General features: G+C 39.2%; 2 protein-coding genes across 3 annotated transcripts; both read right to left on the reverse strand.

Moving 5' to 3' along the window:
• Positions 1-642: 642 nt before the first annotated feature.
• On the reverse strand, positions 643-21152 carry LOC115751432 (organic cation/carnitine transporter 2-like). 2 transcript variants are annotated; one of them, XM_048274818.1, is made up of 3 exons: positions 19493-21152; positions 17029-17039; positions 643-746 (listed from the first exon to the last, which is right to left on the reverse strand). In XM_048274818.1, coding segments are annotated over exons 1-2 (1569 nt in total). In that variant the 5' UTR covers positions 21060-21152; the 3' UTR covers positions 643-746; positions 17029-17037. The 2 variants fall into 2 exon arrangements, with proteins under 2 accessions (XP_048130775.1, XP_048130774.1); XM_048274817.1 differs by lacking the exons at positions 643-746; positions 17029-17039 and adding exons at positions 15721-15887; positions 19207-19238 and having other exon boundaries at positions 19494-21152.
• On the reverse strand, positions 6063-7881 carry LOC115751433 (organic cation/carnitine transporter 3-like). Its single transcript, XM_030689342.2, has one exon. It carries the CDS (start codon positions 7740-7742, stop codon positions 6174-6176), a length of 1569 nt encoding a protein of 522 aa, XP_030545202.1. The 5' UTR covers positions 7743-7881; the 3' UTR covers positions 6063-6173.
• Positions 21153-22559: the final 1407 nt, after the last annotated feature.

Raw genomic sequence — 22559 nt, forward strand, 5'->3', positions numbered from 1 at the left:
AAACACCAAACTGATACATTAGTAAGAAATTTATCTTCCGTTAGTTTTCGTTAGTATGTATAAATTTGACATTTTTCTCGCTTGATGGGCTCAAGGATTAGAGAAATCATATGCAGTACGAAAAAAAAAAAATCCCTGAAACACGTCGTGCACCTGAGACAACTCATTAAAAGAATTTAAAATGCAGCTTCTTCAGCGTATATCATTATTATTATATTATCGTGGCTGAGTTGAACAAAGGGGAAAAGTTGAACCATCTTCGATTTACGCAGAGAGTTGGTCTTTTCTCTCTCTCCGTTACGATTTTCACGTTCCGGAGGGTTCGCTAATCGGTTGGCAGCTTCTGTTGAATTCTTCTCCGGTGCGAGGGTGGATTGTGATCTCCACATTTGATTGATTAACTAATTGATCCTTAATAAGAGCATGAAGCGTGGGCTCTGTCTCTTAGCCATTCGTTCCCCTATGATGATGGCCAGTTCTTTCAACCCTTTCCTTTCTATGGTGGAGTTTCCTCGTCAGTCATCAGTAGCCCTCCGATCTTAAGGCATATATGATTAGGGTTTTTTCTCTTTAAGGTTTAAAGTAGTATTAAGATCTTACATTTTAATTGTAGCTCACGTGCCCCCTTTCTTTTTTTGAGAGTGTAGCACGCGTGTCGCCCAAGACATAAGGAGCATGATGACTTGACGTCATCCTCACTTTCTTTCGACTTATCACTGGCAGTCTGTTCGGGGTTCCAAACTCAACAGATAAAAGTTACTATAAGGATAACAGGTTGAAAAGGCTAGTCATAATTATCGGTGCACCAAGATCAAATAGGGTACTATCTAAAAGTCATTGTCCAGACCAATTTATAAGATAAGAAACATTAGAGTTTCTTTGAAAATAGTTGATCTAATTGGTGGTGGGAAGACCGTAGGCCCACTCAACTATACATCGAGTCTGGCAGCTTACTAGGCCCATAAATAATTCTATGTGTCTACTTTCTTTAAGAAAAATTAACCACATTTCGTAATTTATGATAAAAAAAAGTACAAGAAAATAGTTCTTCTAAAAAGCTTTGGTCTTAACTCGGATGACTTTATTTCGTAGCAGTTGGATAAATGGTCCTTACTTATCTGCGTAAATTTTATAAAAACCAACCTTAGTATCACTAGTTCACTATTAATGTTATAGCTACAGCTGTTGTGTGTGTGCCTCTAATGTTTATATTGAATAGAGCATTCCAAAGAGTGCTTTACCCTAATTTAGTGATTTGCATGGTAAAAAAGCAGCTACTAGGAGACATTAAAGATTCCAAGATACTTCAATTATCAGCAGAGTTTCAAAAACTAAATGAGTTATCCAAATTTAGGTGCCAACCGTCTTTAATCAGAAAAATCAACAATTTTAAATTTCACTTTCTCCCAGACTTTTAGCTGATCTCTCTTTCGAGACCTCAATCTGAGAAAGATAATAAATTGGGCACTTTCATTACATGACGTTGCTCTTATGCCGTTTGAATATTTTAGCCTGTACCAATGAGTTTTCCGCCATCCACTCATTAAATGTTTTATGCGAAAAGTCGAATTGTATTAGGGTTTCAATTCGTTCATAGTAGGAAAAGAACAAAACATATAGGTTATATTCCTCTAATTGCAAGAAGAATGAAAAAAAGTGTCAAAAAAGTCATAAGCCTATTGTATTAGTGTCAATTTAGTCCTAAACCTATTTTTGGTGCCAATTCAGCCTTAAACCTTTTGTATTGGTGCTAAATCAATCCTCAACCTTTTAGTGGTGTCAATTTAGTCCTAAACCTTTTGCATTAATGCCAATTTAGTCCAAAATCTTTTGTATTTATGCTAATTGCGTCAATTCGATCAATTTTAGCGGAAATCACCGGAAGTATATGTCAATTATCCTACGTGACACAGCCAACGCTAGTGTGGATATTTTTAAATATTTTTTTTACATTTTAAATAATTTTTAGGAATATTTTTTTAAAAATACCAAAAAAATCATTTAAAAATTATTATAATTATTAAAATAATATTTAAAAATGTCCAAGTCAGGGCCAGCCGAGCCATATAGAACAATCGACGTCCACGTCGGTGATTTTGGGCCAAAATTAGCCTGATTAACTCAATTGATATAAATACAAAAGATTTAGGATCGAACCGGCACCAATGCAAAAGATTTAAGACCGAATTGGCACTAATAAAAGGTTTAGGACTGAATTGGCACCAATACAAAAGGTTTATGACTGAATTGACACCAAAAATAGGTTTAGGACTAAATTAGCACTAATGTAATAGGTTTATGACTTTTTTGACACTTTTCCCGCAAGAAGAACAATGCCGATCTTTTTGAAACCTCAATTTGGATTTTTCAATTGGAAAAATGATACAAATGGTCCATAAACTTTGGCTCAATATGTAATATGATCCCTAAACTTTTAATTTGTTTGATGTAATCCCTGAACTTTAGCCCAATAGACAATGTGATCCTTGAACTTTTAATTTGTTTAAGACTTTTTTATAGATGTCCAATGTAGTCCGTACACTATATGCAAGAGTTTAATGTTGACTTTGATTTTAAATTAATTGAAGGACTACATTAAACATCTTCATATAGTTCAAGGATCGCATTGAACATATTAAAAGTCCATGGACCACATTAAATAATGGGTTAAAGTTCATGGACCACATTGCACATTGGGCTAAAGTTGGAATACCATTTGTGTCATTATCCCTTTTCGGTCACGGTGTTCTAAGGGGAGAAAAATTACACGAAGTTGAGCAAAAGGATGTCCACATTGGTCATTCAAATGGATCATCTCATGCAATTTTTATTTTTTGGCTCAAAGGTCTCGCCGCCATTGATGAGCTCTAACTCGTACGGGGAGATGTTTGTTAAGATGGGATTCGAGTTGCTCTATACTTTAATGGTGGAGATCGGAGGATTTTATTAAAATACCTATTTGAAGGGTACTTCTGTCCATCCGCCGAAACGGCAATGCGGTCGTCGTGGAGGCCGTGAAAATAATCTTATCTCCTTTTATTTTGTGAATAAAGTCCGCGGAGCGGCTGTAGAGATACCGTCAAAAAATTCAGATGAAACTTGAAAACTTTCAAGTTTCAACTGCGTCAATTTGAATGTTGATTTTGAACAAAAGAAAATTTGAAGGGAAAAGTGTCAAAGAAGTCCTAAATCTATTATATTTGTATCAATTCAGTCCTAAACTTTTTATTGATGTCAATTTAGTCCTAAACCTTTTGCATTTGTGCCAATTCAGTCATAAACCTTTTATTGATATCAATTCAGTCATAAACATTTTGCATTTGTGTCAATTCAATCCTAAAACTTTTGCACTTGCGTTAATTGAGTCAATCTGGCCAATTTTGGCCGGAAATCCGCCGACGTGGACATTGGTTGTCCTACATAGCATGGCCGGTACCGACGTAGATATTTTTTAATATTTTCAATAATTTTTTAATGATTGAGAGAAAAGAAAAAGAATAAAAAATAAAATATTTAGTAATTTTTTTAAAATATATAAAATAATAAAATAATACTAAAAATATCCACGTCAATGTGAGCCATGCCATGTAGGACAACCAACGTTCACGTCAATGAATTTTTGGCCAAAAGTGACACAAATGCAAAATGTTTAGGATTGAATTCGGACTAATAAAAGGTTTAGGACTGAATTGACACAAATGCAATAGGTTTAAGACTTTTTTGACACTTTTCGCAAAATTTGAACATTGATTCGATCTCAAACTCAGTGAACTTTCCATGCATATCTCAAGTCAATTTTAAGATTGTGCGTCATTGAATTTTTTCAGTTGGACCTGGTTTGATATTAGTATTGAATGTCCTTGGGTGGATCTATCTTTTGCCGTGATATTGTTGGTAGTTAAGATTTCAAAATCTAAGACTTTGTTTGTTTGGTGAGAAATTTGATATTTTTCGAAAAACGTTTGCAAGATGTCATTTTCCGGAAAAATGACGATATTTTCTGGTATTTGGTTGTAACATGAAAAGCAACGAAAATTGTTTTCCATCTTTTAGAAAGGATAACTTTGTTTTATTTTTCAGAAGAGATATGAACTATTCATGCGATATTGGGGATACCAAGGACCGGGATTTCTTAGGTCTAGCCACTAGGAACCCGAGTTCGGGCATCGGGGACTCGAGCCCGACCTTGATGGACTTAAGTCTAGTGAACTTGGGTCCGGGCGCCGATGACTTAGGCCGGAGCCGAGTACTCGAGCACGAGCCTCAAGGTCTTGGATAAGGTCTCAAGGGACTTGGGCCCAACCTTTGTGGGTCTAGGCCCGGCCGCCGAGGAATCAAATCCAACCGAGTGAGAAATAGTTACTTGGATGTGGGAGTCGGGTAACCGAGCACAACCATTGAGGACCTAGGCTCAAGGGTAAGTGATTTGGCCGCTTACTCAAGCATTCTATCGAGGACCTAGGCATGAGCATCGAGGTCTAGAGCCCGACCTCCGTGGAACCGACCTCTCTAGACCCGGCGATCTCAAGCCCGGCCTCCTTTGGACTTGGGCCAGCCTTGGTCAACTAGGGCTTAGGCATCGGTGACTTCGGAAAGAAACCGGGTATTCGTGCATTACCATTGGGAACTTTGGCCGGGGCACTATGTTCGCGAGCCTCGCCTTTGTAGACCTGGGCCAGCGTTAATGAGATTTGGCCCGAGCGTCGGACTGGGGGATCATGCCCATGCACTAGTGATTTAGGCACAAGAATTGAGTACTAGGGCATGATCGCTAAGGACTCAAGCTCAAGCATCGGGGGTCTCGGGTTGTCCTAAGTGGATACCGGCCTGACCTTTATTGACTTGGGCATGAGAGGCGATGATTTGGGCATGAGAGCCAAGTACCCAAACATAGCCATTAGAGACCCGGGCATGGGCACGGGGTTTCGAGCCCAAGCACCGGTGACTTTGCCATGGGAGCCGAGTGCTCGGGCATGGCACTAGGGTCCCTATTCCAGCCTGTGTGGACTCGGGCTTGAGTGGGCATTAGAGTCGGATACCCGAGCAAGGTCGTTAGGAACTTAGGCAAGAGCATTAGGGTCCCAGGCCTTGGCGCCGGTGACTTGGGCAAGGGAGCCAAATACCTAGGCATGGACGCTCGGTACTCAAGTCTTGAGCTTGGCCTCATGGGCTTGATCTCGGACTTGAGAGCTGATGATTTGGCATTGGAGCTGTGTCCCTAGGCATGAGAACTAGAGTCTTAAACTCGAGCACACAAAGTTGGGCATGGGAACCAATCTTGGCCTAGATAGACACGGGACGGGGAGTCGGGTATTCGAGCATGGTTGCCGGGACCCAAGCATGAGAACGGGGGTCTCGGATACATGTAGTAGGGTCTCGGGCCCGGGACCCGAGGACCCAAACACGTACATCGGGGTTTCTATGCCCAAGTGTTGCGGCTGTTGCCCAGTGTTGAGGTCTCTAGTACAAGTAGTCATATTATGGAAATGATTTCTGAATTTTTTTTAAAAATACAATTTTCCTTATTTGATCGTATGTTATCTATTGATTATCAAAAGAATTTTAGTTGAGTCATTTTGTTCTAAGCGATTCAAATGCCGAAAAATGCGGAAATTTTATTTCGACAAAAACATTTTTGCAAAGCAAGGCGGAGCCAATATCCATTTAAAATACTTTGTAGCTGTGCAAGTTTGTTCTCATGAATGTCTCTTGTGTCCACCAATTTTCCATAATCTCATTAAAATGCTTTGAATGTCTCTTGTGTCCACCAATTTTCCATAATCTCATTAAAATGCTTTAAAAGCATTTTAATGAGATTATGGAAAATTGAACTGTGGTTATTATGCGGTATATATGAAAAAGCATTTTAATGAGATTATGGAAAATTGAACTGAGATTATTATGCTGTGAATACAAGAGACATTCATTAGAACAAACTACATATATAAGTAGGATGACTCGGTGCGGTCAAACAAATTGTACATCAAATCACAAAGACGGATATCCAAATTGGATTTGTAAAGTAATGTTTAAGTAAATTTATTCTGCCAACACTCAACCTAAAAAAAGGGATAAATAAAACACACACTTTAAGTAAGACCGACAATCGAAAATCACTTTTTCGGCCACGACAAGGAATTGGCATTCCCCCCAAAGACTTACGTTGCCGCTATTTAGCACAAAGAATCCCTTATGTTCTGTTTCCTCTCTTCCTCATCCATTGTATCACAAAGGTTCCCACCTCTTGTCTCCGGCAACCACAAGACAAACAGCCCACAACACCCAATGACCAGCCCAAAAGCCCCATAAGACAACACCCCATCCCCTCTCCGGCCAGCGGCAGCCACCAACAGCGGGCTGAACACGCCACCAAACACCACTGCCTGCCGCACCATCGCTATCGCCGAGTTCCGCACGCATGTCGGAAACAACTCTAAAGCGTATATCAACAACACATCAAGCGCGGTGCATCCACTGAAGAAAGAGACTAGTTCCAAGCCAATTTGCCACTTCTGCCACACCTGGCCCTCCAAAATGCACATCACGCTACAGAACCCACTGAGTGTTGTGAAGAATAGTAGAGAACTCCTCCTATCGAGCTTCCCTATGAGGAAGAAAGTGACCAGGGTCGAGGGCAGCTCGGCAAGGGCGTTGAGCGTCACGCTTGAGTAGAGGTCAAAGTCCAGGTTCGTGACCCCAAGTGGCATCCCATAATACACCATCCCCGTCCCGAACCCCACCAACATAACTGCACATAGCCGGCGAAAGGCCCATTTCTTCTCCAGCAAGGCCTTGATTGCCGAGAAGATGTCCATGTTGTTCAAAGGGTCCTCGTCGAGCGAGATCGAGGAGAAGCCCTTGGTGAGGGCACTCGAGCTCGGCGGGGAGATGCTCTTTAGGGTTGCAACGGCCTCTTCCCTGCGTCCCCTCACGAAGAGCCATCTTGGTGACTCGCAAACCAAGAAATGGACTAAGACACAGTAGCCGAAGGCCGGGACTGATGTCCAAATGTACAGAGCTCTCCATGACGAGCCTCGGTTCACATAGGCGATTGCTGGCAACGATAAGAACCCTAATGTGAAAGTGAAGAATCCCATCACCCCGACACTCCCTCGCAGCTTCTTGCCCACTAGTTCCGATGTTAGCACAAGGGCACAAGTGCCGATGGTCGCGCGCCCAAATCCGGTGACAAATTTCAAGCCAGAGTAGATCCACACGTTGGTGGAGAAGACCGTGAGTAGGGATGAGCAAGACATGACAAAACACGAGAGAAAGAGCATGTTTTTTCGGCCGAGGGACGAGTCGGCAAGCGTCGCCAAAAGCAAACCGCCAATCAAGCATCCCAAGAAGAAGGATGAAGCCGGTAAGCCCCTTATTGCTGAGTTTGCGCATTGAAGGCCCCACTCAGATACTATTGAGGCGTGCTTGGGATAATCCCATTGCCATGAGGAACTGTTCGGAAGTAGACAAACGTCCGACATGGAGTTGCAATACTTGTCATCGAGATCCACACAATGCCACGGCGGTTGAACGTCGGTGAAAATGCAGAGGAACGTTTGCTGCGCGTCGAAGAACCCAGCAAGTGACACGAGCGAGGCTTGCATGAGCTGAGCCCACCCGAAATCTTTCATCGACCGCTCGATCATCGAGTCCAACGACGGGTGGTGCTTCTCGAGCTTCGGAGGTTCGTGCTCATCGCTGCCGGTGGTGGAATGTGAGAGCAATGGAGTCGGATCTGCCATTCTTTTTATGTGCTTTGCTTCTTGTTGGATTTGGAATTTCTTCTGTACAGTGGAAAAGGAGGGGGAAGGAGCTGATTTTAGAGATGAGTTTGACAGAGAAGGATGGGTAGGATTTTTATAGGTCTTTCTTGTCTTGAGTATAGTGAATGATGAACGATTCAACTGGATACTAAATAGCTCTTTGGAGGGTCGCAAATTGCATTTAGACTTGAACTTTTGTATTCCAAGTTGTCGGAGAGCGACCGTCCTGAGCCGACCGTTCTGATTGAAGTGGGCAATATTCCTATATTAGAACTGTCGAACCGGTGGGTAGGGCAAAAAATTATTTGATCCAAATTAAATCATTTAACTCGTTTTGACTCATTTCCATACAATATAAATCTAACAATAAATATCCAACCCAACTCATGTTACTTGAATACTTTTATATGATGTTGTTGCGAGGGTAGGCAAGTATGTTTTGAGTGATTATTGAAGAAAGACCCGTTTCTTATATATATATATATAGAAAATTATATAACTAAAACATGTTCATGCAATACAAATTTAGTAGAGAATTTTTATAAATTTTAAAAAAAATAACTTTTGATTTTTGACTTTCCTTTTTTATCCCTATGAAATTCGGCAAAGGTCGCCCGCCGACCCTTGCCCGGTGACGGTCTAGGCGATGGCCGGGTCAACCGACGACCCTCGCCAGCCTTCATAGGAAAAAAGAAAGTAAAAGAAAGAAAGAAAGACAAAGAGCAAAGAAAATTAAAAAGTAAAAATTTAGAAAAAGTGAAAAATTTAAAAATGATGACATCTCATCTCATGAATGGGTTGACTCAACCAATAACATTTATAAGCTAAATGGGTTATAAATGGATTTGAAATTTATAAGCTAGATGGGTTGTAAATGGATTTGAAAACAAACACATCTATATAACCCACATATAATTAGACATACAATTCAAACCCATTAACAATTCATTTATTAAAACTTGACTAATCCATATTTGACTCATCTCATCAATATGAGTTAAAATATAGGTTTTTAACCCATTTTGGCACCTATAATATTCATTACATGATAAAATTTTGCATGCTATATTCTTTCACTAAGAATATATATCAGCAAATCATGGATTTATTATCCTAATCCGCAGAAGGTATATTTAGAACTATGATGAAAGCCACTTTCGGATTGATTTATTATTTGCATATTACGACATGGGATCACGGCCATGGAGACTCGACTATCGAGAGGTCCAGCGAAGACCATGTAGGCCTCATGAACCGATTAAGTCTTAGCCTGTGCAAGTAGCTGTAAACTAGACAGTTCGCACTCAATTAATTGAATTTGAAAAGGAGACTTTTTTTTACCCCCTAAAAAAAACATCAGACTTGCAGTTTCTGAGATGGAAGTCACCCGATACCTCAACCAACTACACCATTTGAGGTCATTGATGCATTGCATTTAAATCAATCGCAGCCATTGGTAGAAGAATCAATTTTCTTTTGTCTAATCCATTAGCTATTTATTAAGTTTTTACATTCATCAGCATGGTTTTATTCTTAGTACCATCAGGGTTTGCAATTTCTCTTGAACGTGGAGTCTGCGCTAAGAAACCAACGGGAAAATAAGAATGATATCATCTTGATTGCCTCAAACACTTTTCTTCATCTTTCTGGGCGGATTTGACGGTGGAGATCTGACTTAGGAGAGAGCGATTGAGATTACAATGTGTTTAGCATTCAATTCCGTGTTTAATGCTAATTAATGTGTTGATAATCCTAATTAATGACTCATTTAAAAACAGTTTCTTCCACATGACGGTGGGGTGTAATTTTAAGGGGCATCTGCAACATTAGACGCATACTTAATTATTGTCTCTAGACTTCATAAAAACTCATGTCGAAATGTAAACGGCGCTCTAGCCAGCCACCAATGCAATATGATTGGGGCCAAATTAATTAAATTGAAATGTTTAAGACTGAATTGGTACCAATGCAGTAGATTTAAGATTTTTTTGGTACTTTCCTCCCCTGGAGCTGCTACTAGGGATTTGTGAGTGAGAGTAGGTAAATGATTACTTCTTCTTGACATTAATTTGTCAGTTGACGGAAAGGAAACCTAAGTTTTGATGTTAATTGATCAAATTACCCTTCAATCACAACATTACAATACACAATAGTTCTCTCTTTCAACAAAATTAACCTTTTCATCTTTCCTAGGAAAATTACCAAAAAAGCCCTAAACCTATTACAATTGTGCCAATTCAGTCCTAAACTTTTTTTTAGCTGATTCAGTCTTAAACATTTTGTAAATGTGCCAATTTAGTCCATTCGGCCAAATTTAGCCTGCCGACATCGACGTTGATCTTGGTCATCCGACGGCGCAATATTTTACTCTTCGTCTTTTTCCTCTCGCTAGTGAGTGGCTGCGGAATGCTACAATGTTAATGTTCACCTCGAACGACTTCAAAAATTACCAATGTCCCGACATTGGACGAAATCCACCTTGTCGGCTGGCCAAATTTGGCCGGATGGACCGAATTGGCACATTGCAAAAGGTTTAACTGAATCGACTAAAAAAAAAGTTTAGGACTGAATTGGCATAATTGCAATAAGTTTAGGACTTTTTCCTAATTTTCCCTCTCTCTCCTTTTTTTTTTTTTGGTATAACTCTCTCTCTCTCTCTCTCTCTCTCTCTCTCTCTCTCTCTCTCTCCTTCACACACCATATCTGTGCTTAGTTTTCAAAAAAAGTAAATCAACTTACGTATTTTCACTATCACTTTGAATAAGTAAAATTTAAAACATGCGTTTCTTCTAAATAAAATTATGTTCCAGCGTTAAAAATAATTATTCCTTTTTTATTCATAGAAAAAAAAATTTGAGGGCTTGGTTCACGAGCAATGTTAAGAACTTTCTTGATGGTTGAACAAAAAAAATCACTCTCGATCGTTTTCTTCCCCTTTTTTCCTTTCGTTTTTTTTTTTTTTCAACTTTTTTGGTCTTTATGGTTTTAAGATTAGAAGGAACAGGCAAATGAAAATCCTAAATTGAGTTTCTAGCATCGAGTACTTACCGGAGTTTTGTTTTTCTATCATCGATTGTATGATGAAGAGGATGTTAGGTTACAGCCAATACCATATAAGCACTAAAAGAAGTTGAATTGCTCGATACTATTTATTCTAGCTCCAGATCACGTACTGAGTTTGGAGTTTTGAGTAGACTTCTTCGTGTAACCCTAGCTCGCAATAATACGTACTACCCAAAAAAGAATATGTAATCTCACGAAATTACAATACCTCAAGTCATCAATTGATAAGATGAAATAGGCATACATTTGCCGGTGCTTTTCGCAATCTTGTAAGGGTGTAATATTACAGTAATACGCTACTTTAGATGATTCCAATAATCGACTTACTCATGTCAGGCTTCAATCGCACATTTAAATACAATATTGGTGGATTAGTACGTGTTACTTAAAAAATACATGCCCTAGAGTTGCGAGTTGAATTTAAATGGCAGAGATCCACGTCAAGCTGACTAAATGTTGATAAAACAAAGTGCAAGAGTTCATGTGAATCGAGACAGTGTATGTAGTAATATAACAAGGAAGAAGACACCTCGCGCAACCTTCAACTCGAGGAGATAAACATCATGCAATTTTCTTTTTGCTTGCGTTTCTTTATGCATGTCCCTTTCGTATTCAAGCGATTGGTTGACCAAAAGGACCATAGTTATTGTACATGGTCACGAAATTTGATACTCATGACAAGAGATGGCGACTTGGTCTAGATTCTTAGATTGGACAAAACCTTGTGCTTGCTTTCGGTTTCTTCTGCTATTTAGATATCATTTGTTCTTTTTCCTTTGTCCCTCTTCTTGGTAAGATTGAATGTCAGCCGTTGAACAGAGATTTGTCCGTTCATATATGTCATAATACCTGGATTCGTATTCTGCGTCACTCCAAGATTTTGACTTAAAGGCGTTCTTCTTTTTCTCGAATTTTTATTCGATTTCTTGAATAAAAGGACAATTGAATTTGATGTACCCACGCTTCCTGCACTCAACGCATGGACCATCCTTCCTTTCTTGTCCTCTTTGCTCTTAGAGAACTTCCTTTCATTGAATTTTTTTGTTGGCTTCTTGCCCTTGAACTTTCTTCTTTTCTTCAAAAGGTTTTTGAACCTCTTGCTTAATAAGACCATCTCCTCATCGTCAGGAAAATTATGAAAAAAATCCTAAACCCATCATAATTATACCAATTCAATCCTATATTTGTTAATTGAGTCCTAAATATTTTGCATTTGTATCAATTCAGTTCTTCCAGCCACCTTAGGTCGTTCGGCACTAATGTGAAAATTTTAAATAACTTTTACATATTTTTAAATTTTTGGTTATTTTTATTTATTTTTATTTTCTTTAGTTTCTTTTTTTCTTCTCCTTCTTCCTTCGACCGGTCGCTGGATTAGCAACAGACAAGAGGCGATGGCGACTTTGCAGGTCACCGGCGAGGCTCGGTCCTCGCCTCAAACCATTCTCCGGATGGACGACCAACTGGAGGAAGAAGGAGAAGAAAAATAAATAAAAGAAAAATAAATAAATTATATTTTGAAAAAATATTGTAATATTTTTAAAATTGCTACGTCGGCAACGGCTAGTCAAAGAAAGTCGAATGAATTGAATTGACATAAATGCAAAGGGTTTGCAACTCAATTAGCAAAAAATATATTTAGAATTGAATTTGCACAATTATAATTGATTTGGGGCTTTTTTGGTAATTTTCTCGCTCATCGTCATGATTTTCATCGGATGACGTTGAATCATTTGCATCTTAGGAATTGGTGAGTGGGGATGCTAGTATCATAGTTGCAGTATTCAACTCCCGCGCTCTGCAAAGAGACAAAACTAAAGTCAAAGAGAGGCATGATCATAAGTGTTTCTCTAATAGAAGTCTTCACATGATTTCGTTCCTTTGGAAGTGCTCGTAGGATCTTGTTCGGTTTTCTTCGTTGGTAAATGTCTATTCTTGATAGGCAAGACCATTTATAATTTCTGGGTTACCCTTGTATTCATTTCTGTGACAGTTTCGTCAGACTTTATCTTGAAGATTTCATAATTTTCAAGAAGTATGTTCATTTTTGTTTCCTTGACTTTATCAGTTCCTTCAAAAGTCACTTGGAGTCTGCCTCAAATTTCTTTGGTTGTACTACACGTAGAGATATTATTAATTCAAAATGAGATAAGGCACAATTTGGAGGATATAAAGTTTTGCATCTTAAGCTTGTCTTCTCGACAATTCTTTCGGAGTGATCGTTGTCGTGAGGGTTGTTGAGTTGTTTTTTTTTATTGTTACTTGTGGACTGCTCGATGCCAGAGGATGTTGTTGAAGCTATTGTTCTTACTGGTGGAACACCATTTATGCCATCTTGGACAACATCCTACGTTGCGGAATCTGATGATCTGATAAACGCTTTCTTCTTACATTTCCGGTAATTATAATTTGTTCTATCGAAATATGGAGGTCTTAGAAGTTACTTATCTATCACAGACTCCTGACCAATATGACTAGTCATGAAAGATCTTTATGCTCTTAATTACTCCACAGGAAAAAATGCGAGCAACTTGTTAAGATTCCAATTCTATAATGACTAAAAGTGCAACCTAGAAGGTGGGTTGGGGGGGATAGGTTGATCCTCGAAACTTGATAAGTTTTTGCGGAACTATCAAAGTCAGATTTGATATATGCAGAACCAATTTGCTATATGCAAGAATAAGCTGATCATATCAAGTGCAACATGTTTTTATCATATTAATGAAGATAGAAGACGATACACGCAGATTTTTATAGTGATTGAGCTTAGACCAAGCTACGTCCATTCTCCCAGACTAAGAGCCACCAACAGGGCTGGTATCCTCTACTAATAATCCTTTGAGTAGTTACAACTGGAGCTTGTGATGCCTCTACCCGACAGTGGAATCCACTACCAAATCACAAGCATTACTACAACACTCGTGAAAAACAATTAAATACTTTTTAGTAGATGAACTTCTCATTCGCAACACAACAAGAGTATGAATGTGAAAGTATTAAGCTTTCTCTGTTCGTAGTCATTGTGTCTTCTTCAGCATGTTTTGTTTTGGTCTTATCTTATCATATTCTACTATACAAGCCATATTGTATGTGTCATATACCGTGTACAGGTTGCGAAACCATACTTTCTCCTCACACGTTTCCACCCCACTCCCGTCAAAGGTTGAGATTCGAACTCCTTACCTCCTTCTTCTCAAATGGAAAGAGTGGTCACTAGGGCAATCCCCCAGTGGTTGCCTTTTATGTCCATTAAAGCGATAAGGATTGCCACTTCATACATCAGTCACTTGATGCGGTCCCTCTCATGGGATCATTTACTGAATTCCTTGGCTTTTTGTATTAATCGATAAGATATCTTCTACAATAACTCATCAATTCCAAACGGTTTAACTTTAACATGCTGATCATACGCTTTGGCAGCGCATTTCTTTTGAGCAATGACATGTTCTAAGTGTTAATGGTCGAAGTTCATCCAATTCATCCAAATTCATAAGCATAGATTATTCATAATCCACTCTTAATATATCGCTTTTGCAACCAAACTCTTAAGGACTAAAAAGTAACTTCTTAATCGTATGTCAACATTTAAAGACTTATGTCGGTACTTGATCTTTTCGATATTCTAAAAGCCCACAATACCACTGACAAAGTTGAATCCTATTTCCCCAGGACTCTCTTCAACATGCTTCTTGAGAAGACTGACTATAATCTTATTCAAAGGCGTTAAACATATCTTTTTTTTATACCTCTTGCTTTGTCAATCCAACACCTCATTTCCAGCGAAGACAATCCCTTGATCAGCGGCTATTATTTTTAGGTACATCAAACCAATCGATTATTTCTCTTCTATGAACTCCTAGGCTGTTTAGGGAGTAATTTATAGGAAGCTACCTCAACTCATTTTGTAATATAATTGGTCGTGGTTAAAATGAAATTATACGTTTTAATCAACAGAGTATATTTTACCGATTATATCCACAACCCAATCACGAAATGGCCATGGCTTTACGATGGGGTTTAACATCGGAACATGATGGATGGATCCAATTGCTTGACATGACTTCCATCCTTTGGCATAATCGATATATGGGCAAAAAAATAACCATGCCAATACCAATAATTGTTTCATCTTTATCCCAGCTTGAAGTGCATCATAGATTATTGATTCATGTTTACTTAGTCATTTCAAAATTAACCCCTTGACACTCCATTTGTACAACTCAGTTGAGAATAATGCGGGAAGCTTCATAATATCATTGTGTAAGACAGTATATCAATCATGATACGTACAATCAAATGATATACGCGCAATCTTAAGAGATACAGAAAATCACTATAAATATTATAATTATCTCTGATATAGGAAAATCTCATAAAGAATTATCCTAATTATATCTAAAATCATCCCCAAGCATAACATAAATTAATCTTACTTTTTCAATTTCTTATCTTTCAAATTGGGATTTTTAAGAACAACGGCTTTTTCTAATCATCTCAATTAATAACCAAATCAAGTAAACAATAGTTGAAATAATAGTTAGCCAATTCTTTGACACTTTTTCAGTATAATAGTTAGTGATAATTTTAAATAAGGACGTAAAGCGAAACCGTTTTCTTTATAAAAAAAAAAATGTTCAAAGTGGACGTTGTCTCGCTTTTATTTTATGAATAAAGTCCACAGAGAGAGCACGGTGGAGATACCATCGAAGAATTCTGATGGAACCGACAAACTTTCAACTGTGTTAATTTGAGTGTTGATTCAATTTCAAACTCAAGTCGGTGTATATTTTGAGTCAAATTTAAGATGCTGCCTCATTAATTTTTTTTTTTTTCAATTGGACCTGGTTTGCTATTTGTGTGTAGATATCCTTTCATTTATCTCTCTTTTAGCATGATTTGTCGTCTTTGGGGTCCTTGGGATTTCAACTTCTAAAGTGTCCATTTTACCTCCATCTAAGATATATTTTGTCTCATTCCCAATCATCAAGAGACTCTGTTTTTTCTCTTGCTTTATCTATGTTCAAGTTTGTTCTCGTGAACGTCCGTTGTTTCCACTTTCCGCTGCATAATAACCTCGGTTCAATTTTTGATAATTTCATTAAAACATTATTTTCACATATGTACGACCTGAGGTAAAGCAATCTAAAAAATAATAGTTATGCTAGCATTATGGAGACATATCTACATTGAATTTGCACAGTGTGCGAGTAAATAAATTATGTGAATCCATCTTTTCTTTGGTAACATTAACATTCGGCCTAAATAAAGGATAAACAAAACACCATAAACAAGACCCCCATAGAAGATCTCTTTTATGAAGGATAAGGGCCTCCATGACAACGATTCTGATTTTCTGATTTTGTTCTCTAGAACAAAAAAAAGATGAGAATCATGTTTGGTAATGTAAATAATTCTGATTCTGATTCTGATTACGTTCTCGGGAATAGTTTTGGAGCAAAAACAAGAACAAAAAAAGAAAGTTGGTTCTGGAAAAAAAAAATCACTTTTGAGAGCCACAAAACATAATGAAGTCTCATCTCTCTTACTTTTCTCTTTCGGTTCTCTCATCACTTTTCACTCGGCCTAAATCATAACAAGGCATTATTCTCAAAGAAAAATATATAAGATAATAAAAAACAAAAATGAAAAAAATGAAAAAAAATCACAAAAAATTTCAGAAAATCCCTAAAAATAGAAGAAACTTAGATTAGGCTACTTTGATCTCATTTTCATAAATTTGGGCCTAGATTTCCTAGAATTCATAGATTTTATTTTTTTTTAGAAAATCATAAATACCTTTGAAATTAAACCCGAACCATATTTCTCTAAGCCCTTAGGACTTCATTAGGGTTTTATAATGCAATTTTTCAATGTCATGATTCCTTGATTACACACTTGATTGCATTGGTGGTGATTTGCCTAGGTTTAAGTGCTTAAGACTTAGTCTATTTTTAGAAATTTTGGAAAAAGATAAAAACAACTTGCATGAACACTCGGAATTGGCTTACCTTATAGGTTTAAAAAATGAATTAAAAATTTGCATGAAACACGTTTAGAAAACACTCAACTTCGATGCCGAAAGGGCATTGATGGAAACGCCGATGTAACCAAGTTCCCGGATCCTAGATTTCTCTAGTTGCTTAAAATAGAACAGTTTCTCCCGACCATTCAATAAGGCTCCCGATCTACCTTCCTCAAAGACCGGTGGCAACTCTACTTGCATGCACACATACACATGTCATTGATCACACTAAGATCGAATTTGATATTCCTTTGTTGCGATTTGGTATAAGCCTGTGAGGGTCCGAGCTAATCTGAAATCACACACTAATTCAATATAGTATATCCTTTTTTAAGCTTAAAATGACTTGTTATGACACGCCAATTAGACGAAATAGCACAAAAAATATTATATGCAATATGCAATAATGTTATGTAAAAGAATTAATGTGAATTAATCTTCAATTAATTTGAAATGTAGAATGGAATTTCACAAAGTAACTACTTAATTATTTGACGTAAATGACAAAATTTGGAAACAAAAATTTTGTGCGGTTACCAAACACGTTTCTGTTCGAGAAATAGAAATTTTGTGCATTTACTAAATATGTTCTGATTCTCTAAAACTCATTCGGAGAACAGAATCAGCAAAAACAATTCTAATCGGAATCACTTTTTCGAATCACAATCGTTACCATGCAAACTCTAATTGTCTAAAAAGTCCTAAATTTATTGTAGGGCTGTCAAAAAGGCCTGTGCCAGACCTTGGTTCTATTTTAATAAGGGCCGGCACCATTGAAATCCGAAAAATAAAAGCGTTGGCCTTCTTTGGATAAGGCCGGTATAACTCAGGTCCCGAAAAGTGAATCCTCTCACCGCCCCCAGAGGATGTCCCCGGGCCCAACTCGGAATGCCACGTGATGACTGATGAGACAGACCTAGACGTTCATCGCAAAGGGATGAAAGTCACGTCTTTTGCCCGCCCTCTGCTCCAACGCCCGTGTCCGTCGCTCATCAATCCATTTCCACAGAGTGGTTCGTCTCTTTCCCCCATTCTCTCTCTCTCTCTCTCTCTCGAGATCGAATAAATTTAACAGATAAAGAATGCCACAAACATTCTCTCTCATGCGCGCACGTAAACACGAACCCAGCTGCACGCACGCAGTCAGAGACACACGCATATAGAGAGAGAGAGAGAGAGAGCCCCGGGGGGGTGGGCACGACCCGTATCATCATCGTCCTCACCATCGCCATCCCCATCTCGATTTCTCTCTCGTCGTGGTTGAAACCGAACACGTCTTCCAATGCTCTCTGGTTTCGGCTTGGGGGGCGGGCTCTTTTCTCTGTTCTTGGAGCTAGTTCTTTCTCGTACAGTCAAAGTTTCAATTTTTTTTTGGTTTTTTGGTTTTGTTGGTCGCATCGCTTTCTGGAGCTGTTCTTGCTTGTTAAATTTCTTGGTCGCCTTTCATGATGCGTGTCTCGCCCCGCAGATCCATCTTCGTTTTCGTTTAACAAAGATCAATTATTTGCTTTTGAGATTTGATCCAACATATATATTCGTGGGTTGATCGGTATGAGTTTTCTCGTGATATGCGAAAATTTATTTTGTAATATGCGGTTTTGCAATTTATCCTTGAGATTGAGCAATTTCTTTTGTCTTTTGATTTTAATAGCATTTGGATTCAAGTTTAGAGGGCGTATGAGAACAGTTCCATAGCTCAAGCAATATCGAAAAAACGAATACAATTTAAAGCTTTTTCAAATTTAAGTCTCAAGTAATTTTAATTTTATCCTTCGTGAAATCGGGCGCTTTTCGTTGATCTTGAATTATATGAAGGAGAATCCGTGGGATTTTGGACCTTGATTAAATATAAAAAAATAAAAATAAAGACCCCACCCGACCCGGATAACTTGGACGTATATGATTCGAGTATCGGGTGGGCCCGGGCCGAGCTAAGGTTGGAGCTGTTTGGCTTCGGGCCGGGTCGGGCCTATAGGAGACCCGGCCCATTGATGCCCTTAATCTATTATATGGCGGCGAATTCGGTCTTAAATCTTTTTAGTAATACAATTTAGTCCTAAACTTTTCAATTATGTCAATTATATTCTAAATGCTTTAAAGTTTTATTGATCTAGTCCTAATCATATAGGATAATTAGCTAAACAAACTATATTACCAAACTGTCAAAAGGTTTATGATTGAATCTGCACAAAATGAAATGCTTACGATTAAATTAACAAATCGTCAAAAATTTTAAAATTAAATTGACACAATTAAAATATTTAAGACTGAATTAGTCGTCATACAATAGATTTAGAACATGTTATACAGTTTTCCTCATCTATAACCACAACCATACAATAGGATCGGTACGCTCACCAATGACGATATAGATTATTGCTTTTCAGCACCAAACACAAGGAGAAATTTTCGATTAAAGGCCCGAAGTGCTCTCATTTTCTCAAATAAAAGCCCGAAGTAGATCTTGTTTCAAATAAGAGCTTGAAGTGTCATTTTTGTTTCAAAGAGAGGCCTAATCAATGCCCTTGGTGGTGTCCTTTTTTAAACAAAAAGTGAACTTCGAGCTCTTATTTGAAACAAATTCCACTTCGAGCCCTTATTTGAGAAAATGATTGCACTTCAAGCCCTTAAACGAAATTTTCCCAAACACTAGGGTCCCCCTTGTTGTCTTTGCTCTCTTCCTCGTCCATTGTATCACAAAGATTCCCACCTCTTGTCTCCGGCAAGCACAAGGCAAACAGCCCACAGCACCCCATTACCAGCCCAAAAACCCCAAAAGACACCACCCTGTCACCTATCCGGCCGGCTGCCGCCACCAGCAACGGGCTGAACACGCCGCCAAACACCGTTGCCTGCCGCACCATCGACATCGCTGAGTTCCGCACGCATGTCGGGAACAACTCTAATGTGTATATCAACAGCACATCAAGCGCGGTGCATCCACTAAAAAACGAGACTAGTTCCAAGCCAAGTTGCAACTTTTGCCACACTTGGCCCTTAAAAATGCACATCACACTACAAAATCCGCTGAGTGTTGTGAAGAATAGTAGAGAACTCCTCCTATTGAGCTTCCCGATCAGGAGGAAAGTGACCAGGGTCGATGGCAGCTCCGCGAGGGCGTTGAGCGTGACACTTGAGTAGAGGTCGAAGTCTAAGTTCCCGACCCCAAGCGGCATCCCGTAATACACCATCCCCGTCCCGAACCCGACCAACATGACTGCACATAGCCGGCGAAAAGCCCATCTCTTCTCCAATAAGGCCTTGATTGCGGAGAAGACGTCCATGTCGTTCAAAGGGTTCTCCTCGAGCAATATCGAGGAGAAGCCCTTGGTGAGGGTGCTCGCGCCCGGTTGTGCCATGCTCTTTATGGTTTCCACAGCCTCTTCCCTGCGTCCCCTCACAAAGAGCCATCTCGGGGACTCGCAAACCAAGAAACGGACTAACACACAGTAGCCAATGGCCGGGACTGACGTCCAAATGTATAGAACCCTCCATGACGAACCTCGGTTCACGTAGGCGATCGCCGGCAATGATAAGAATCCTAACGTGAAACCGAAGAATCCGATCACCCCGACACTTCCTCGCCACTTCTTGCCAACTAGTTCCGATGATAGCACTAGAGCACATGTGCCAATTGTGGCGCGCCCAAATCCGGCGACGAATCTCAAGCCAGAGTAGATCCACACGTTGGTGGAGAAGACCGTGAGTAGGGATGAGCAAGACATGACTAAACACGATATAAAGAGCATGTTTTTGCGTCCGAGCGAGGAGTCGGCGAGCGCCGCCAAAAGCAAACCTCCAATCAAGCATCCCATGAAGAAAGACGAAGCCGGTAAGCCCTTAATTGTAGAGTTTGCGCATTGAAGGCCCCACTCGGATACTATAGAGGCGTGCTTGGGATATTCCCATTGCGATGAGGAGCTACTAGGGAGCCGACAAACGTCGGAAATGGATTTGCAATACTCGTCGTCGAGATTCGCGCAGCGCCACGGCGGTAGAGCGTCAGTGAAAATGCTTATGAACGCTTGCTGCGCGTCGAAGAACCAAGCGAGCGACACGAGCGAGGCTTGCATGAGCTGAGCCCACCCGGAATCTTTCATCGAACGCTCGATCATCGAGTCCAGCGAAGGGTGGTGCTTCTCGAGCTTCGGAGGTTCTTCCTCGCCGCTGCCGGTGGCAGATTGTGAGAGCAACGGAGTCGGATCGGCCATAGCGGAAAAGGAGAGTGAAGCAGCGGATTTTAGAGAAGAGTGTGACGGAGCAGAACGTGTAGGATTTTGTGTAGGTGAGCCATGAGCACACCGAATGATGAGCGGTTCAACTGGGCAATAAGTAGCTTCTAGAAAGGTTGCAAATTGCGTTGGGATTTTTTAAACTTTTTATTCCAAGTGGTTGAGGAGCGCTGAGCTGGATACTAATCATGCACAAAATGCCAAGTTGTGAGTCTGGGACAAGGCTGTGAGATCCGATTTGAGCACATCCTTCTTATGTTCATTGACCAAATCATCCTTCAATCACAAGATTTAGTTTAATATTTACAAGGATTAATATCACGAAAAATTTCATGCTGGTGCACCCGTAATAAATTTACCCAAAACTAATTTTTTAACCATAAAAAACCCCAAATTAGTACACCTATGACAAATTTACCCTATGTTAGCTACCGTTAAATTGGATTATGACCATGAAAAAGTCCAAGCTGGTATATTTATGACAAACGAAGGGTAAAAATTCGAACCTGGTACACTAGTCAACTGTCACGCGTCATCCAATTAATCAATTTAACAATAAAATTTAATAAAAGCTAACGGAGAATAAATTTTGTTAGTGGTTTACGAGTTTTAGATTTTTTTTGCTAAAAAATTAGTTTATGATAAATTTATCACGGGTGTACCAATTGAGATTTTTCGTGGTATTAACCTAATTTACAATTCACATTATACAACTCAACTTTTGTTTTTGCTATTTTTGAGGAAAGAGTAAATGCTTCTCATCAAGCTTGGTGCGAGAAAGAGTGTTTTTTTTTTTTTTTCCTCTATTGTGTTATTAACCCATAAATTTTTCTTTTGCGCTGTTAGCTTACTTCCCTGAGCAACATATGTCTCGATCGTTGGTGGGCTGGTGTCTAATCGATTCTCACCCTTATCTTTGACCCCGACTTCGGTATCATAATCGCTGCTATTGACGTATAAATGTCCCAGCCATGTACAACTCTACCTTCTTTTCCCTAAACACCAAGTAATTAAGATCATTAGTATTCCACCCAAACAAAGTAAGGTCACCAAGCAAACACGTCACGATGTCTATCATCGATTGCACGTTGGAGAGGGTGTTTGGATACAGCCAATACCATTTAAGCGCAAGAAGAAGTTGAATTGCTCGATGATATTGGTTCGAGCCCGAGATTACAAACTGAGTTTGGAGTTCTGAGTATACTTCTTCGCGTAACCCTAGCTCGCAATAATACGTACGGCCCGGAAAAAAGAAGAAGGTTATTTGACCTAACGAGATCACAATGCTTGTCGGTGGTTTTTCACAATCTTATAAGAGAGTGATACAGTGGAATCCAATCTCCCTCAACTTAGACGATTCCAATAATCGACCGAATCATATCGGGCTTTGTTTCGCAGATTTAAGCACAGTATCGGTTTGGATTAGCATGTGTATTGTTTAATGTTCCTAACCTAGAAAAGTCATAAGTTAGGGTTGTG

The sequence above is a fragment of the Rhodamnia argentea genome, chromosome 2, assembly GCF_020921035.1.
Source record: "Rhodamnia argentea isolate NSW1041297 chromosome 2, ASM2092103v1, whole genome shotgun sequence".
Lineage (NCBI taxonomy): Eukaryota > Viridiplantae > Streptophyta > Magnoliopsida > Myrtales > Myrtaceae > Rhodamnia > Rhodamnia argentea.

What these genes read in the sequence shown, in the direction of transcription:
- LOC115751432 (XM_048274817.1), bottom strand. Translation starts at nt 21,059, where the DNA reads ATGGCCGATCCGACTCCGTTGCTCTCACAATCTGCCACCGGCAGCGGC. An exon ending in ACAAGGGGGACCCTAGTGTT is followed by an intron (nt 19,239 to 19,493) that starts TGGGAAAATTTC and finishes TCCTTGTGTTTG; the next exon opens with GTGCTGAAAAGCAATAATCT. An exon ending in AATAATCTATATCGTCATTG is followed by an intron (nt 15,888 to 19,206) that starts GTGAGCGTACCG and finishes GTTATTATGCAG; the next exon opens with CGGAAAGTGGAAACAACGGA.
- LOC115751433 (XM_030689342.2), bottom strand. Translation starts at nt 7,742, where the DNA reads ATGGCAGATCCGACTCCATTGCTCTCACATTCCACCACCGGCAGCGAT.